The sequence below is a fragment of the Leptopilina heterotoma genome, unplaced genomic scaffold, assembly GCF_015476425.1.
Source record: "Leptopilina heterotoma isolate Lh14 unplaced genomic scaffold, ASM1547642v1 Lhet_163, whole genome shotgun sequence".
NCBI lineage: Eukaryota > Metazoa > Arthropoda > Insecta > Hymenoptera > Figitidae > Leptopilina > Leptopilina heterotoma.
The window spans coordinates 278765-299694 of NW_025110879.1; the positions used below are offsets into that span (position 1 = coordinate 278765).

At 23.0% G+C, this 20930-nt stretch overlaps 1 protein-coding gene across 5 annotated transcripts in view; it reads left to right on the forward strand.

Annotated features, from left to right (window-relative positions):
• The window catches only part of LOC122499040 (cAMP-specific 3',5'-cyclic phosphodiesterase, isoforms N/G), a 340358-nt gene that overhangs the window by 142133 nt on the left and 177295 nt on the right, over positions 1-20930 (forward strand). Inside the window, exon 1 of one of the 5 annotated variants that reach the window (XM_043607093.1) lies at positions 9318-9456. The exons of the other annotated variants lie outside the window; for them this stretch is intronic. Within the exon in view, the coding sequence (XP_043463028.1) occupies positions 9371-9456 (86 nt within the window). The 5' untranslated portion in view covers positions 9318-9370. Of the gene's footprint in view, positions 1-9317; positions 9457-20930 lie in introns of those variants that run through there. 5 annotated transcript variants of the gene reach the window in all.

Here is a 20930-nt window from a genome sequence, read left to right on the forward strand (position 1 = left end):
AGTTTTCGGTTAAAACTAATAATAATAATAATAATAATAAATTCTAAATAAATAATTTTTTACGAGGTTTTAACACTGTAAAAAGAAAGGTACTAATTTAGTACTAAAATTGGTACTAAATCGTAATTTGGTTCTATTTTAGTACCGAAATCAGCTCTAATTTAGAACCTTTTTTTTATAGTGAAGAAAGGAAAAATGTGTGAAAGGACGTAAACCTATAAATTTTGTTTATGTCATTAAATGGATTTATAATTTAAAAAAAAATTTAATTCCCAAAAAACCAAAAATATTAAAAAAGAAAATTTAGATTTTATTTTAGAAGAAGAATTTTAGTACAAAAATTGACAAAAATTGAAAGTTATGATAAAAATTTAAAGTTCATAATAATTAGAAAGTTTCATCAATTTTTGATATAATTGTCAAACTATTTAATCAATAATAAATTCTTTCATGACATTAAATGAATTCATAATTAAAAAAAATTTAATTGTCAAAAAAACCAAAACTTTTAAAAGTAAAATTTAGATTTTATTTTAGAAGAAGAATTTTTTAGTACAGAAATGGACAAAAATTGTAAAAATTAAAAGCTTAGAAAATTTTGTCCATTTTTCCTAATAATTGAAAAATAAATTCGAAAATAAATTTGAATTTCTGGGAAATAAATAAATGGATTTTTTTAAAATTGAATTTTAAATTTGAAACAAACAGTATAAAGAGGAATCTAGCGTCAAAATGAAGAAGCAATTTTCAAAGACGCAGCTCCGTCGAGTTTTCCCAAGTGAAAAACTTGAACTACGGTCGGTAACTCTTCCTTCTACTTCTCACAATATATTGATTTCAGAAAACTGTTTGAGATTTTCATCGAAAAACCAGAACGTGGCAGCACCGTTCAATTTGCTCTCAATTTCAAATTATTATTATTATTATTATATAAAAGGAAAACATTTAACACTCGAAATATTGAAAAAAATTCCAATTACCTTAGATTTTGTCAAATTATTTTTTGTATACAAATTATAATAAATTGTTAATTAATAATTAATACTTAAAGTTATAAGAAAAATTAAAATTTCAGTCCAACACAAATTATATATATATTGAATATTTATATTTATTATTATTTTATATTTAGTATAGCAATTTTATATTTCGCACAGTTTTTTTAAGGATCAAAATTGAGCCATCCTTAAAAATATTGTGTTTTAATTACTTATTTTAAAATAATTAAATAATAAAATTTATATTTTATTGTCTATTATATTTGCATTTTATCAAAATAGAAATGCAAGTATTATTTTTATTTTCCCTCGTGAATTTTTAGTTTCTTTTTTTTTAATTGAAACAAAATTTTACCGTAGATTTGTAATTTTAACTGGATTTGGAATTTAAAATTGTTATTGAGTTTTTTTCGCAAACATTTTAAAATAGAACAGAGAGAAAATAGAATGGAAAGGCAAATTTAAATGTAACAGTACCACGCTAAATGAATTTAAAAGATAACGAAGGGGAACAATTTTTATTTTCATGCCCGTCTGACACGATAGGATTTGTACTACTGCGGTTTAAGCGGAGCTGTGATTTTAAGTAGTAATCATCATTTTAGTCAGGCATGAAACACATAATTTCTGGAATACGTTCGTTTACTTTTGATATTTTTTATTAAAATTAACAACAACAACAACAACAACAACAACAATAGTAATTAAATATACTTATAAATTATTATTAAATTGTTATTATTATTGTTATTAATTATTAATTACTAATTATTAAGTACTAATTAGGTACTAATTACTAATTACTAATATAATAATTGAAATAAATATGCAATAATTTAAATTGTCAATTAATTAATATTTAATAATTAGTTTTTATTACTATTATAGTATAAGTATTATTTAATTATAATATTTTCTTTTTATTTATATTTATTTATTTACTCGCATTTTCAGAAATTTCTTTATTGTGTAGACTATTTTTCTTTTAATTTCTAACAATTTTTTTAATGAGCTTTTACATATTTTAATTATTACTTGGGGGTATAATTTTTAGAAGAATAATCTGATATAAAAAAAATATAGATCACTCTTGAGAGTAGACAAAGAATAGAATGTCGAACAACGGATTGATTTTTATCAAAACCCTTACAGGGATTTTTTGCTGATCATTAAAGAACGCTGAAAATTAATTTCCGTGCAACATATATTCTATAAGTATGTCAAAAGGAGTTTAGAATTCAATTTTAGTAGAAGATTGAAAAACTATTTTTAATTTTTTTTTAATTTTTAGTTGTCTTTTGTTATTATTTGTTATAGTTAATAAATAATAATAATAATAATAATAATAATAAAAATAAAAGTAATAATAATATTAATTGCTGCAAATAATACCTATTGTTTATTATTATTATTATTATTATTATTATTATTATTATTATTATTATTATTATTATTATTATTATTATTATTATTATTATAATATTATTGTTATTATTATTACTATTATTATTTTGATAAATTTTTATACCCAATGGGAAGTAAACGATTGGTTCAATAATGGGCCATGCTTGGCGAACTCCGTTCCATTATTGGAACATTAATGGCAACCATCATTGGACCACCAATGGTTTAAACTTGGGATGATCACGCTACTGCCAATGATCGGTAGCCAAGCATCGGGCCAATATTAGTTGCCAAGGAATTGCCAAGGAAACAAAATCGATTTTCAAAAGCTTGATTTTTTATTGGCAGCCAACAAAAAACCAAGGTTTTGAAAATTGATTTTTTTAAATTATTAATTAAAATATATTTTTCAAAAATTTATTTAAAAAAAAAAATATTTTTCAAAAATATATATTTTTTTTTAAATTGATAGAACATATTAATTTAATTTGTCACCTCTGGTAAAACAAAGATGAAAGACTGATAAATTCCCTCACTTTATATCTTACAGTGGAGGGATAACTGTGAATGTCTTTGCGAGAGAGGAGCAGGTACTTATATAGAGCCAGTGAAACAGGTCACAAGCGAGAAGAAATCACTGACATGCACTCTGGCGGCGCTTGTCGGAAGTGGCGCAACGTTGGTTGCCAAGCGCTGTGTCGATAATGTCAGGATATGCATGCGCGCCAGAAAACAGTTCCGACAAGCGCCGCCAGAGTGCATGTCAGTGATTTCTTCTCGCTTGTGACCTGTTTCACTGGCTCTATATAAGTACCTGCTCCTCTCTCGCAAAGACATTCACAGTTATCCCTCCACTGTAAGATATAAAGTGAGGGAATTTATCAGTCTTTCATCTTTGTTTTACCAGAGGTGACAAATTAAATTAATATGTTCTATCAATTTAAAAAAAAATATATATTTTTGAAAAATATTTTTTTTTTTAAATAAATTTTTGAAAAATATATTTTAATTAATAATTTAAAAAAATCAATTTTCAAAACCTTGGTTTTTTGTTGGCTGCCAATAAAAAATCAAGCTTTTGAAAATCGATTTTGTTTCCTTGGCAATTCCTTGGCAACTAATATTGGCCCGATGCTTGGCTACCGATCATTGGCAGTAGCGTGATCATCCCAAGTTTAAACCATTGGTGGTCCAATGATGGTTGCCAATTGTTGTGCCAAGAAAAAACCATTGGGTACCAAGCATGGCCCATTATTGAACCAATCGTTAACATTGGCAACTTCCCGTTGGGTATCTATAATTTTATGTTTATTAAAAGTAACGTTGGTTTAATTTCCAATTCCATCGAATTTGAATTTCGCGCCAATATAATTGGCACTTCAGTGACGCCTCCGACAGATGGCAACATGACTATTCGCTCACAGTCGCCCGTGTAGAAAAATTTCTTGACGCTAGCTAGCAGTGCTAGATACATGGTACATTTACATGCAGTCTAGCGCTGCTAGCTAGCGCCATGAAATTTTTCTACACAGGCGGTAGGGAAAATAACTAAAAATAGAAAATAATCACGAATTATCATAACTGAGCTAAAAATATATTATTCTTTCTTAATAATATTAACATTAATATTAATATTGTTATTCGAAAACAACGGATTTTTCGAAAAAGTATCAGAATTTACTGATAAATAATTTTTAAAAATAAACAATTGTTTCGTCTGACACAATATTTACTTGTTTAGACGATTTTGCGCTATAAAGAAAGAAAGAGAGAGAGAGAGAGAGAGAGAGATATGCTTTTAGAAAATCTTATATTTATTCAAGTAAAAGATCCGAAGAAGTAAAATCTTCTTATGAAATAAAATTCTCAAGCTTGTAATAAATAGAAGAGGAAAAAAGTAGATAGAAAACATGTTCTCTGAGATATAACTGACATAATAGAGAGATATATTATCCATCCTTCTTTTGAGTGTCATAAAAACCCTTCATCATTTTCGAAACTGTCTTGTGTATGTATGGTCAGCAAAATTGACCCCGTATCCATTCGATTATCTTTTTATAACTCGTGTACGTTGTGCGGACAAAACGTTTTGTTAGGCCTTTAAAATTATTTTATTATTTCATCTGTTTCTTGTATTTCTATATATATCTATAGGTGCTTTTATGCGAAACGTTTTACTTTTTATTATTCGTTTTATTCTCCAATTATTGTTGAGAAAAACGTTGCAAATCAAAATTTTGCAATTGAAATTAATTTAATAAAAAATTTTATATTCTGATTAAGAAATAAACAATTACTATATTTGAATTTGAAATTAAAATTTGTTATTAGAATTTAGTATAAAAATGTACCATTAGAATTACTACCATAATTTACAATTAAAATCTTCCAACTTTAATAAAATCTTCAATACTAAAATTTTCTTTTGAAATTTAATACGGAAATATACTATTAAAATTTAGAATTCAAATTTCCCGTGTGGGCCCTCAAGGATTTGCCCTTCCGTAAAGGGTATTTAGTATTGAAGATTGTAATTAAAAATTACCCCTTAAATAAGTAAAATTCACTATTAAAATTTAGAATTCAAATTTATAATTTAAAAATTACCACTATAATTTACTAATAAAATTTAATACAAAAGTGTATATTTTTTAATTACCACTAAACTTTAAAATTAAATTTTACTATCAACATTTACGATTAAAATTTATAAATAAAACTTATAATTAAAAATTACTATTTTCCTATTACTACTACTATGACTAATTTTCAATTAAAATGTACTATTAAAATTGACTACAACAATTTACTATCAAACTTTAATATTAAAATTTACTCTTGTAATTTTACATTATAATTTTTGCAATAAAAAAGTTACATAAAATTACAATTTGCTATCAAAGTATATAATTATTAAAGTTTGAAATAAAAAGATACAATTAAAATTTGAAATAAAGTTGGCAATTACAATTTACTCTATAATTGTAAACTTTACAACTACAAATTCACAATAAAGAATTTACAATTCAAATTAGTAATATATGTAATTAAAATTAAATTAATACAATAAAACGTAAAATTAACATTTTATTTATTAATTATTGTCATTGAAAATTAAATTCAGTCATTAAATATCTAAATTTGAATTTAAAAATTTTCTCTCTCTCTCTCTCTCTCTCAAAAAAAGAAAAATCAATTCGTATAAATTTTTTTAATACAATTGCACGTCTGCTGTTTTTTTCTTTCTGGAATTACTCAATCGATTATTATATTTTCTCTTTATTCATTCTATTCAAATTACTCTAGAATTCCATTAGTTAAATTGCAACGCAAACAAATTTACTTTTATCAATATTAAAAATATCGCAGTTTTTCCTTTTTTCTGAATATTAAAACTAAAAGAAGTGCAAATTTCTTTTTTTTTTTTTAAAACTATTTTTTTAAAATAAACTTTCTTTTTTTAAATACTGTTTTTTTAAATTTCGCATTTTCTTATTTATACTTAAACAACATATCAGTAAATTTTCCAAGTTTTCGGAAAACAATATATAGAATGGAAAATCGTTGACTTGAAATAAGTAAATAAAGTAATAAATATATACTTTTTTCCCCTAGGGCAGAAAACTTTTTGACATATTTTCTTGTTGCTTTTTCGAACAAAGTAGTTATTTAGAGAGAGAAAAGGAGGAAAGAGAGAGTGGCAAAAAAAGAGACCAAAAAAAAAATTGAGAGAGAGTGGCAAGAGAGAGAGAGAGAAAGAGAGAGAGAGTCCCTCTTAACAGAATAGAAAAGAGTCGTAGCAGTTTTCACCAAAATTGATCAACTCCCGATGAGAGAGAAAGATAGCCAGAGAGAGAGAGAGAGAGAGAGAGAGTGAGTGAGTGAGAGAGAGAAGCGCTCGCGTCGACGCGCGTCCCGTTTACTTCGGGGTTATATACGTTTCTGGCCAGAACTCGTAGTCAGCTTCTATTTAACTCCGACCCGCCCTTATCCGCTTACCTCTCTCTGATGCACCTGTCCATTTTTATCAACACTATTTTTTCTCCAAAACAATTTCGCGTGATTCTCATTAAAGAAGAGAAAAAAAAACAAAGTGAATTTTTTTTTCGTCTTTGCTCATTTTTTTTCTTATACGGGTAAATATTTTCGCGGGAGAAAAAATAAAAAATTATTTCATCCCCCCACCATCATCACCACCACCCAAGTTTTGCTTCTGAATCGTGTGTCTACATCCCTGGTTATACTGGTATATACATACATATATACACACAGACTGTGAAACCAAACACGTGTTTATAGTAAAATTAAAATCACTTTACAATCGTGTTCTCGTTTACAGAAATTCTGTAATTTTCTTCAAAAAGTTTGTTTTTGCAAATAATAATAATAATAATATGAAAAGTTCGGGAAACATTTTTTTTTAGTGTTGACGATGTGTTTTTGGTCATCTATTTATTTTCTTAAATATTGTTCATCAGTTTTAATTAAATTTTAATTTAAAAAATTAGCAAAAGGAGAGTGGACTAGTTTTTTTGGAAATTTTGAAAATGCGGAGAATTTTTAAAATATTTATTTTTAATTTTACAAAAAAAAAGTTAAAAATTAGAAGTTTCTGTAGTTTTTTTTTTAAATTTCTAAATAAATTCAGTTTTTTAAATTTGCCAAAAAAGTGTTTTAAAGAATTAACAATTTTTTATATTTGTAAATGACAAAATTCAATTTTTAGAGAAAAATAATAGAAAGATTTTATATTTTTTTCAGAATTGTAAAATAAAATTTCGTAAATTAAAAAAATAATTCTAAGATTCTCTGTTTTTTTAATTTTCAAATAAGTTCAATTATTAGAAAAAGAATTGAACGTTTTTTTATAACTTGTGAATAAAAAGAATTGAATTTTTATAGAAAAATAATTAAAAGATTTTATATTTTTTTTGAAAATTTTAAATAAATTCGGTAGTCAATAAAATAATTCAAAGATTCTCTATTTTCTTAAATTTCCAGATAAATTAGTTTCAAAAAAATAATCGACTGTTTGTGAATTCTTTTTAAATTGAAATAACAAAGTTCAATTTTCAGAGAAAAATAATTGAAAGATTTTATATTTTTTTCAAAATTGGAAAAAGAAATTCGTTTGGTGAAAAAATAATGAAATAATTCTCTATTTTCTTTGATTACTAAATAAATTCAGTTATTAAAATATTTCACAAAAAGTGATTTAAAGATTTTATATTTTCTTAACTTGTAAATGACAAAATTGGATTTTTAGAGAAGAATAATTGAAAAATTTTATATATTTTTTTAATTGTGAAACGAAATTTGGTTGGTAAAAAAATAATTAAAAGATTTTCTATTTTCTTTAATTTCCAAATAAATCCAGTTTTAAAAAAATAATCAAACGTTTGTGTATTTTTTTTCACTTTTAATAATAAAACTCAATTTTTAACAGAAATAATTGAAAAATTTTGTATTTATTTAATTTGCAAAATAAATTAAATTGTTAAAAAAATAATTAAAAAATTCTCTACTTTCCTTAAAATTTCCAAATAAATTCAGTTATTAAGAAAATAATAATTAAAAGCATCAACACTTTTTTTCACTTGAAAATAAGAAATTTGTTTGGCAAAAAGAATAATAAAAAATTCTCTATTTTTCCAAATATGTACTTAAAAATTTCTCTAGTTTTTTAAATTTGGAAATAAAAAAATTCATTTGCTAGAAAAATAATTAAACAGTCATTTTAATAATTCTATTCAATATAAACGAATTTATTAAAAAAAAAATTATTAACGTAGAGAATGTTTTCTTATTTTTCAAGTAACAATTTATTTGTTTTAACCCGTGTAGAAAAATTTCGTGGCGCTAGCTAGCAGCGCTAGACTGCATGTAAATTTACCATGTATCTAGCACTGCTAGCTAGCGCCAAGAAATTTTTCTACGCGGGAAAAAGAACAAAAAGAATGTTAATAAAAATTGTCTATAATTTTTGTTTATTTTTTAAAACTTTTCTATTTCTTTTATTTTCCTAATTTTATTTTTTCTAAAGACCGCTTGCAATTAATTTTAATTTCAGTAAAATTAGAAATTACATTTTCAAATATTATTCCGAACTTTCTTTCACTCCGGAAATTGCAAAATTTTCAATTTTTTTATCTTCACCGGCGGAAAACTTTTATTCTTTCAAATAAAAATTTTCTCTTAAAAATAAACTTCATAAAATCCAAACCTGACTTAAATATAAAAGTCAAGATAAAACACAAATTAAATTCTTGCGCTAGAAAATTATTTCGAATCTAAAGAATAAAATTTTTCACTACTCTGAATATAATATTTCCCGCGCTAATAATTCGCATAATTCACTATAATAATTAATAATTTTCTCATAATTCGCTAATATTTTAGCTAGAAAGTAAAAGAAAAAAATTATTCCTTCTTTTAAAAATTAATCTCGACTCCCTCATTCTCCCTACAGTGAAATTCTAGAAAAAAATATCGTTTCTCACCAGCAAAATGCAGGAGAGAATTTAATTATATTGCCGACGACAACGACTATATTATATATATATACGTCTATATACAATTTGTCTCATGGAATGAGAAACAGTAATTAAAATCTTGATGAAAGTGCAAAGTCTATATACACCAACAATAATAATTTATAATTTAAATAAATGTTTTTTCGCAGGAAAAGTAGAGAATTTAACGGATAAATGATAATAAGGAGACAATAATAAATATTTTATTCGTGATATGGAAAAAAGTGCAGTTTTGTTTTTTGGGTAAAAAAAAATAAAAAATGATGATGATGACGAATTGTAAAATGTGTAAAAAATGAGTTTAAAAATTAAGAGACTTGATAATCGAACTTCTTTGAGGAATATTGAGAGAAGAAGACAAAGAAGGGAGAGAATTGGCGACGAAACGGAAGTTTCGTCAGCACGTGCTGAAAATGTGAAAAGAAAATAGTGATAATGGGCCAGGATTGGTGCGCACGTAGAAGGAAACGTACAAGCAGTGGATGCTGCCCGTGTGGACCACGTGTTCATCCTTCGAATTGGTCAGTCACCGTGTTTAAAGCGTTATCCTCTGAAAATATCCGAAATTTTCTCTCTCTATTTTTTCCCCTCTTTTTTATTTTCTCTATTTTTTAATTTTATTATTTTTCAATTTTTTCAATTTTTTTCGATTTTTAATCACTTTTAATTAATTCATATATCTTAATTACACTCAGTTAATTAATTATTAAATATTTAGTTAATTTTCTCTATTTCTCAATTTTATTATTTTTTTTAGCCTTTTTTCGATTTTTAATAAGTTTTATAATTAATTTATCTCAATTACATTTTGATAATTAACTATTAAATATTTAGTTCATTATTATTCGTATTTAGTTAATTAACTATTAAATAATTAGTTCATTATTATTCCTATTTATTTTTAGTTAATAATCATTAGCTAAAAAGTTTATTAATAAATTAACATACTACATAATAAATTAGTTAATTAAATATTTAGCTGACATTTAATCAAAATTAGTAAAAAATTAACGTAGTATTTAATTTATTAGTTCACAATATTTAATTAATTATTTTTCTACTAAATAATTAACTGATAATAAATATGAAATAAAAATATTACCCAATAAATAAAATATAATAAATAAATAAATAATAAATTAGATTGTCTTTTAAATATTCAGGTAATTATTTAATAAAAAAATAGTCAAAAATTAACGTAATATTTAGTTTATTAGTTAACAATTAACTAAATATTGTTAAGTAATAAACTAAATGTTACGTTAATCTTTAAATTAAAATATTACTTGATAAATTAGTTGTTCACTAAATATTCAGTTAATTATTAACTAGTTAATTAAATTTAGTTTATTATTGACTAAATAATTAACTAAATAATAATTAATAAAATTTATTAAACGAATAACTAAATAATTAACTATAATAAATTATAATAGGTACACTACCTATCAAATTAGTTTATTTTTTCAAATATTCAGCTAATTATTTAATAAATAATCGAAAATTGAAATATTTAGTTTATTTATTTATATTTATAAATAAATCTATTTTGGTTTATTATTATTTAAGAAAAATATTATAAAAAATAATAACAACAATTGAACCATATTCTTGTTTTCTAATTGCGGTCATTAGACTGATTACTCGCTCTATACTTAGTTGCAGTTGAAATGTGAATTTATTTAAGACTTTAATTCTTCACTGATTGCATTTTGGAAATTAAAATTTTTTCTTTATTTAATTAATATATATTAATTAAATAAATAAATAAAATAATAAATGTAAATAAATATAAAACAATAATAAGAAATAAAAATAAAGATATTAATTAATATTAATTATAATTAAGATATTTTCCATTTTTTTTATTATTTCTTCAATAAAAAATGTCCCTGTTACGGTTTTTTATTTCAATTTGTCTTTAGCAAATAATTTAATTGTCACGTATACATACTACACACTTGTTATCTAATTTCGTGCTCTTATTATTTACTATAATTAATAATTAATTGCACAATGAAAAAAAGTGGTTTCACTTTATTAGCAGAATACTCTTTTTTTTCTTCTTTATTTTTCTTTATCGATTATTTTTACCCGATTTGTTAATAGACGCATTTTTTCACTAATTATTTTTACTCCATTTGTTTACTCATTATATTTACACACTATTTATTATTGATTACTTGATAATAATAAAATTACGTCAGATTTATGGATCGTTAATTTTATTTTTTCTTATTTCTTTAATTACAATATTATTGACCGATTTTAGATGATAATAATAATAATAAATATCGTGCATATTATGTTTATCTTTTTCGATAGTGTTGTTATTTTTTTGTAAATTAATAATGATTGGTTATACATTACTATTTATAATTTATTATTTATAGAGTATTATTTTTAAATCGTGTATTATTATTTATAAATTTTTTCTACCCGTTTGAATTGAAATAAATAAAAGAAAAAAAATTTCAAACTTGTAATTAAAAAAAAAAAAGAACCAAGGAAATTTTTTTTCTATACTCGAAAAATTAGAACTTTATTATAAAGAAAAAAGGGAGAGAAAAAAATGGAGAACTGCCGTTTAGTAAATTTTTTATCCTGACAAACTCTTTCTTTTGAAACAAACCCTTGATAATTAATCTTGATAAAATAATTTTCATCCAAAGTCTTTTTAAAATATTGGGAAATACACTTAAAAACTTGTCAAACCAATTATGAGACACTGCGATTTACAAAATTTGTCAGACTCATTTTTTTCGGTCTCTAATTTTTTCAAATTCTACTTTCGAAAATTAAATCACAAAAAATATATGTACCCTCCAATTAAAAAGGAATATTTCCTTTTTGATTTTCATTAAAAATTCAGTTTTTCCCCCTCGAAATAAAAATATTTTTCTATTCACGCGGAAAAAGGAAATTTCCCTCTTATATTAAAGAGCAAATTGAAAACAAATTTGATATTAAAATTTCTGTTAAGTTTATAAATGTAAAGTAAATAATAAAGTAAATAATAAATTAAATAATAAATAATAAATTAATAAATAAATAATAAATAAATAATAAATAAATAATAAATAAATAATAAATAAATAATAAATAAATAATAAATAAATAATAAATAAATAATAAATAAATAATAAATAAATAATAAATAAATAATAAATAAATAATACATAAATAATACATAAATAATAAATAAATAATAAACAAACAATAAATAATAGGTAATAATAAATGGTAAAATTGAAAAAAATGGGGAAAATTTAAATTGTAGAAGAAAGGAAAATTCTTTTTGCAAAAATAGTTATTTTTCGAAAGCAAAATTAAATGGTAAAAAGGGAGGAAAAAATTGCTAAATATAACTTTTTATTTCCGCATTTTATTCATGTCACGCATTAAATAGGTGCGCTTATTATTTGCATATCTCTCGACAATTGGTTGTTAAGATTCAAAAGTTATGAGGGGGGAAAGGAGGCGGAGAGAGGGAGAGAAAAAAAAGAAAAATTATCGTCCTTAGATCACTTTAGCAATAAAATTATACATTCCGTGACTACTACCGACACAACTTTGAAAGTTCAAGGCTTCTTAAAGTATGCTTTGTATACGCAATACACGTTTTTCTTAGATAATGTATACACAATAAATTGACCGTTTCACTCTAATAATTAATAATTATTTTTGTTTATTATTTATTATTATAATATTTGCGATGGAAATCTTTCAAAACTTTTTAATATCAAAATAATTAATTGTACAGAATTTATAGAATTCTCAAATAAAAACAATTTCTAATTTAATGCCAGACTTAAAAAAATTGATTATTTAGAAAAGTGATAAAATTTCGCCATATAAAATATTATTAATTGTAGGAAAAGTTTTTCTTTTTTTTCTTTTACATTAAATTGTTTACATTTTTTTTTTTTGGTGCGTTGAAGTTTTTTTTTCCTACTTTCTTTTTTGTTGATAAATTTCACAAATAATTACTTTTAAGTGTATATTTAGAATCAGTTAATAAAGAAAAGTCTCTCATGAGTCCTTGAACTAAATTCTGAAGATAAAGCTGAAGTGCTTTAACCTTTGAGGTATACGGAGCAAAAATTGACTTTCTTTAATTATGATCTTTTTTTCACGTGTTCTAATTCATGTCTTCTGTAAATTTTATTTATAATATAAATGTTTTTCTTTAAATATTTGTTTAAAAAGAATGTTTAATACAATATTTTTGAATTGTTGCATTTTTAGTTTTTATTTTTTCAATTTTATTTTAGATTTTTTTTTCAATCCAATTTAAAATTTAGATTTTTATTTTTACCGTGTTTTAAAAAAACGCACACATGACTTTTAAATAGAATGGCATTTTTTAATTTAGATGGAAATTTATTATTGGAAATTATTATGGAAAAAATGATTTGAAAATTATATTTAAAACAGACAATTTTTGTGTTGATAATATTATTTTTATATTTTTTTTTATTTACTATTTTCGTTTATTTATTTTTATATTTTATCAGTTTTTTTAATACTTTTATTTGAATATTATTATTAATAATTATTAAATTCGTTACAAAACAGATAGTATAATTTCATAGTAATAATAATTTTATATTTATTTCTCTATTATGTTTATTTTCTTTTATTTATTTTCATATTTCATTATTTTAATTTTTATATTTTGTTGAATTCTTTACAAAGAAAATTATTTATTAATATACTTTAATTAGGTACTATTAAATTTAATTTTATATTTATATATTGAATTTTATTAAATTAAAAAATTATTTAAAAATTTTAATTATTCAGTTAATTTTTATTTTCATTAATAATAATTAATTCATTACTAATTATGCAGTTCTACCAAGATTTGTATACAAATAATACCAAAAATTAATTTAATAAATTAATCATTGATGAATTAATTAGAAAATTTTTTTTATTTATTACAAGTTAAAAATAATAGAAAATAAAGATGAAAAGTTATAAAAAAAACCGCTGCCAAGTTGTATATTTTTTTATAATTTTGGTGCTCATTTCATGAACACTTACTTCCACATAGAGATAATAATAGTAATAGGAAAATATATGAATAACTTTTTATAAATATGGTAAAAGTGATTGAATTTTGAGTCAATCAATGTATTTTTAAATACCCTAAAAGATAGTTACAATAATTTAATAGTTAAATCAAAATTTTCAAACAAAAAAGTTGAGAAAATGTCATTTTTCACAATTTTTGGTTTTTAAAATACCAATAATTTCGAAATTTATTATCGAATTAGGTTCAAAAATAGGTCAATCGAAGCGTTTTTTAATGCTCTACAAGTTAATAACGATAATTTTAAAGTTACTTCTACGTTTTTCAACAAAATTTTCTAAAAAGTCTTTTTTTCCAAAATTTTTTATTTTTAAAAGTTTAATAACTCCGGTTAATATGGACGAAAAATGTTCAATTAGGGCTCAATAGATGCGTCTAAAAAAACTCTACAAAATTATGGAAAAACATTTATAGGTGTCCTAACATTTTTTTAAAGTTATGGGCAAAAAACGTTTTTTTGCAAAATTAAAAATAAAAAAAAAATTTAGTTAAACTTTATTAATATATCAGAAAGTACTCTCACTTTATGTCCGCAGGTGAGATCTACAATTTAAAAAAAAATTCAACCCAAAAGCTCTTGATGATGTTGAGATATTTATGAAAATGTGATGTTTACACACACACACACACACACACATACGGAATGACATTTTTTAAAAATGTCATTTTTGAACTCCTGAGGTCAAATAACATAAAGATATGTCAAAAAATCGAACTCGAAAAATTTCGGTATTACAATACTATTCCTCTATGAGGAAGTAATTAAATAAAAAATAATAAAAATATAAATGAGTAAGAAAGAAATAATAAACTATTAGTAATTTTGTCGAAAAACATTAATTAATTACTTCTGATTAAGAAAAAAATCCTATTTTTTAATTTTTAACATTTATTTTTTTGACAAAAATTTGTAAATTTGAAATTTGAAAATTCGTGCCTCTTGGAAGTGGTGTCATCTTGCAGGGAGCTTGAGCAACACTTCCGGTAAGACGCCATTTTGTCTGACCCTGCCGGCGTCTTTTACTCAGTTCTTCGGCCTCGAAATAAAAAGAATGTTTACATTGGAATTTTTGCTCAAAATTTTCGGAATTTGTGTCCCTGGTCTTGTTTCTTTAACGAAAAGTAAGAGTAATATTCCAAGAGTGTGTTTCATTATAAATATTTCTCGAGAATTGACGAAAAGATTTTCAATCGCGTGCGTAAAGTAGTACTCAGTATTTTTAGGTTATGTCCACCAATTGATTATTTCGATACGGATAATTTTTCCCTTCTTGAAAATATTTTCGGTAATTTCAATACTTTATTCGTAAAAATATATTACTTATGACATTTAAAATCGATGAGGTTATGTTCGTAACTTTCGGTAAGATTTTGTCGATTATTAATCGTCAACTTTTTTCCCTGTGACAGATTATTTGAAGTTTCTTTGGTTTTATCGGTTTTATCAAGTCTTCGTTGAGACAACAAAGAGTTTTGTTTGTATTGTCTCATCAACGAAGAGAGAGTTAATCTTATTTTCAATTTTGAAACATCTTCAAGGTGTTAAATAAAAGCACAGGTAAAAACGATGGTTGAATGATTATGACATTATATTGATTTCAATTAAGAATTAATGGAGCGTAAAGGTGTTTAAAATACAGTGCACTTAACAATTTCTCAAGAACGTTAACTTGAAAGGATTCGCCAGAAATTGAATTTTCCTCGAGTTTATATATATTGTAGATGGTAATGAGAGGAATTGTAATTTATTCTGGAAATTAATTGTTCTATAGATTTTCTAAATTATCATTGATGGTTATTTAATAGGAAATTATGTAATTTTTCTTCAAGACACGCTAATTTTTCAATTATTTCTTGTGTGTATAAATTTTTTTGTTCACCATTTCATAATTATGTGAATTTTTCATACAATTTTGTACATAATTTTCAATTTGAAATTTTGTATACAATATTCAGTTTTGTAATTTTTATTTTTAAAATTCTTTTCCTATTTATCTAATTATGTTTTTAATTTTTTGTTACAGGTAAGTTGAAATTTTGGAAAAAAAAACACTTTACCAACTGTTCTTGTTTGGAGTCACGTGAGTTATTTTTACAATTACATGGGAATTTGATTGTTTATTACGGATTTTTCACGACAAAAACCCGATTTTTTCAAGTAAGTGATAAAAAATGTATCTATTAATTTTTATTCCTGATTTAACAAAAACAAAATAATTTCTAGAATTTAAAGAAATTTTTCTTTAAATTGAAATCAATGGATTAAAATTAATTAATTTTTAAGTTTAATTTTTCTTTTATTTTGTCGTTAATTTTTTCTCACTTTATATCGAGAAGAAAAATTTTTTTTGGATTCCTTGTAAAATATTTCCGATTCGAAAATATTTTTCTGTCGAAACATTTTTAATTGAATTTTTGCAAATATTGGAAGTATTGGAATGAAATTATGATAATTAAAAAATCTCTTTTTTGCTGAGTAAATATTTGAACAGAAATTATTTTCATTTCGTTTGTTGATCAATTTAATTTAATATTTATTTTTACCTGTTACTTTTATTTTTTTTATTTTCTATTACTACTTAAATTACTAAATAAACGTTAAGGATAATATTTGTTTTTTTTAACAATTTAAAACGAATAATTTAATTTTTATTTCACTGATTATGTATTTAAAGCAAAAAGCAAAAAATTCCTGATAATATCGTTTTGTAAAATCAGAGAGTTAGCAATTATGTATATTTAATAGAAGAAGTTTATTAAATTTTCTTTATGTTCCATAAATTGGTCTCAACTGACCTTTTGACATGTATATCTAGACAGTATATTTGGTTATATTTGAAAAATCGATATTTAATTACAGTTGAATTGACGTGGAAAGTATGATATATTGATGCAGTGGCAATTTATATATATTCGTGTGATATCTTCTCAATATATATATATATGTATAATATGTTTCTGTTGACAAAAGACACTGTGGGTCGGAGTAATCTTGTTTCATTGAAAACTTAACCGAACTGTCGCCGATTAGAAATTTCACAGTTACGATATATGTAATGTAATAATGGTGTATAGATGTTACATTACTGTATAAGTTCCATTGTTTAAAAGTCTCCAATTTAACAAGCTTGTCTATTATGAAAGTTATAATTGCATTAGGAGAGCCCTAATTAATGCAACAATCGCTATTCAAATCAGCATTGTGGTCATATATATATGTGAGATGTAAAGTTAAATTTATTTATTTCTCTCTCTCTCGCTCTACATAGTGTCAAACTGCAACTAAAACTTTTTGTTTTACGCACCGAAAGAAAAAAGGAAAAATTAATATTAGGTTTCCTATTTTTTTACACTTTCTTAATTCAATTTTGATTTAAATTAAATTTCTTTTAAATTAAAATTAAATTAAATTAAAAAGTTAAAATATAATTTGAATTCCATTTTAAGTTTTTTATAATTCTATTTTATCTAAATTATATTCCTATTATCAAATATTTAAATATTTTATTAAATTACTTTTTATTAAACTTTTAATAAATTTATACTAAAAGGCAAAATTATTTTGAACATTCAAATACAATGTTATTTTACTGTTTTAAATTTAATTTACTAGGTAATTAAGAAATTGTTTTAGTTTTTTAATTTGTATTTAATTCTTTAAAACTAATTTAATAATTATAATGAATAATAATATAATTGAATAATTTTACTATATTATAAATTGATAATTGTAACAAAATTGCCTTACATAATTTTATTTATTAATTTATTTATTTAAGAAAATAATTATAAAGAGAAAGTAAATATTACATTAATTGTCCATTTCCTTAATAATAGTGTAATTATAATTAAAATATTTTATTAAATTAATATTTTTTGAATCTTATGTCATCTCCATATAATGATAAAATAGAGACAATATTTTTGTTGATTTGAAAATTTTTGTTGGAATGTTTTCGTTTTATCAGATTGAAATAATTTTTTTGATAATTGGCATATTTTCTCTCTTGTATTTTGTACTATCGTGCTATGTTAATTTAACACGCGATTCAATGCCATTGCACGTCGTAAAATTAAGTACCGTGTATTGAGTTGTGATGATAAATCAACACCGGTGTGTACCTCTTGGCTTTATTCCAAACCAGAAATCCGGTGAAGAGTAAAATCTGAATAAATCTATAATAAGCTTTCTTTCGCTTTATCTTCCTTTTGTTATTATTCTCATTTTACTTCTAATCACACACTAAAAAAAAGTTTTACTTTCAGCCTATTTTTGAGGCTGAATTTAAGATGTAAACGGAGTCAGCCCCGTTAAACAAGGACAGACTTATGTGAAATACATAGGCTGAATTTAAGGTGTAAACGGAGTCAGACTTTTTTTTTCCTGTGTAATAGAATTCGTTTCAAATTACATTTCGTCTCTGTTTATTTTTTATTACTTTTTTATTATTTGTTTTTATTATTTGTTACTATTATTTTTTATTATTAGTTTTTATTATTATTATTTATTTTAATATTTTTTTTAATGCTACCTATAATAATAATTAACTTATAAGTAATGTTTGTTACTACTTAATTCTAAAATTTTTTTTTCAATCATTTTTGAAATTTATTATTTAACTGAAATAGAAATTAAATTAATTTTGATAATTAGTCTTCCAACTGTTGGATCTATTTAAATAAATAAATTTTAAATTTAATATTTAATTTTAATTATTTGTTTATTTTGTTAAATAATATTTTTAAATTATTTATTTATTTAAATTGTTCACTAATTTAAAAATTAAATTATTATTAAAGTAATTATATTTTTGAATTTTCCAAATTTGTTCAAATAAGAGAAAATTATCATGGCTTTCGTATAGAATTATTATTTTACATGAATTATTATTTGCAATATTAAAAAAGGAGTTAATTATTAATTATAAAAAAACACTGATTTATTCTTATTTCAATTGATTCTATGATTTATTCATTATTATAAATTTCTTATTTAATTTAGTATAAATTTATTTACACTATGACTAATTAGTTAATAAATTAGTTTATTTACACATATTTCTTATTTTATTTGTTTTCTTTTGTTTTTCGTATGTTTTTTTCTCTATTTGGTTTTTTATATTCAATTTCTTCGCATTTCTTCTTATTAATTAATTATTATTTATTAATTTATGAATAATTATTTATTTTTTATTTATTATTATTTATTTTATTTTTTAATAATAATTTTTTAGATATTTTTTATTTATAATCATTTATTATTATCTCCTTATTAATTATTTAATTAGTAATTACATTTTTCAAATAATCATTTTTCTCGAAATGTGAATTAGTAAAAAGTCGTCCATTAATTTAAATTTAAATTAAACTGAGTTCAATGATTAAAAATTATAATAAATTATATATTTTATTGTACAAAATTAATTAAAATGTTGAATAAATAATAGAATACAGTGAAGAAATGTGTTTAGTTCAAATAAACGATTACTTTTCTATTATCAAATTAATAATTACTTGAATTAAATAATGTTGATTAAAGTCAATTGAATTGTATTTGCTACAAATACTAAAATATACAATTTATTTGTTTCAAATAGAAATTATTTGAATTAAATAAATTATTAATCAATTAAAAATTATTTGGTATAGAAACAAAATTTATTTGGTAGAAACAAAAACTATTTATTAAAAATAAATATTTATTTGATAATAAACAAGTAATCGTTTATTTAAATTAAATGAATAGTTTTTCAGTGTATTAATCTTAAAGTACCTATATTAAATATTTCTACTAATTCTTAGTAATTTTCGACTGAAATAAATTTGAATAAAAAAATTCCAAACTACTAAATAATTAAATTTTACTCGAAATTGGTGGAAATTTGTACTATTACGTATTTTTTAATAGAAAGAAGTAAAAATATAATAATTAAAGAATCCGTAATAAATAAACAAATCCCTCTCTTTTCTCTAAAAATCATCATAATTATGTCAATGAATTCTCCTTAATTAACTCGACGAATCCCATTTCGACAAAGTTTTCACTGTATAATAGAAAATGTGACATGGTATAATTTGTCCTCTCTCTCTCTCTCTCTCTCTCTCTCTCTCTCTCTCTCTCTCTCTTTCTCTCCCTCAAAATTGAAAATGTAATTAGTTTTGAATTAATACTTGAAGGATAATAATGAGTGTCATCGTTTAAATCGGATAATACTATAATTGTGGAACAAATCCAATTATATATAGTATACCTAAGTGGATAGAGATCAAGAGTTGGATCGTGGAGCTTGAGAAGGAGGGGGCGGTAGGAGATGATTCTCTTCGTAAAATAAATAAAAAAAAAGAGAAAATTATGTTTTCTAAAAACTAGAGAGTGCGCAAAAATATCGACAAATAATCACGTAGAGAAATTTTAATTAATAGACCGCGAGCAAAGAGAAGGAGAGAATTATTAATGATATTTCATCTTTCGGATTTTCTTTTTCTCTCTCTCTCTCTCTCTCTCTCTCTCGTTCGTTGTCTCTAGTCTCTGGTACTGATCGATGTTGCAGCAGAGGAAGCTGGCCTGGGCCAGTGACGTAACGGGTACGACCTCCGCCTCCCAACTCTGACGTCATTCATGCCCTCAAAATGCTTCGCGCAAAGTGTGGCAAAATGAATCTTGGCCAGTTGAAATTATCACCGAAATTGCTATCTTAAATAATATCTAGGATATATATCTAAATAGGGTCATCACTATTTATTTCAAATTTAATTTCTTTCCTAATTTTTTTTTAATTCCGTACAGAGAATTTATACCTAAGTACGTCTTTCGACAGGAGGATCAAAAATTTTCAATGTATTAGTTTTTTTATATTAATAATATTTTGACAAAATACTAATTTTACTAAATATTCC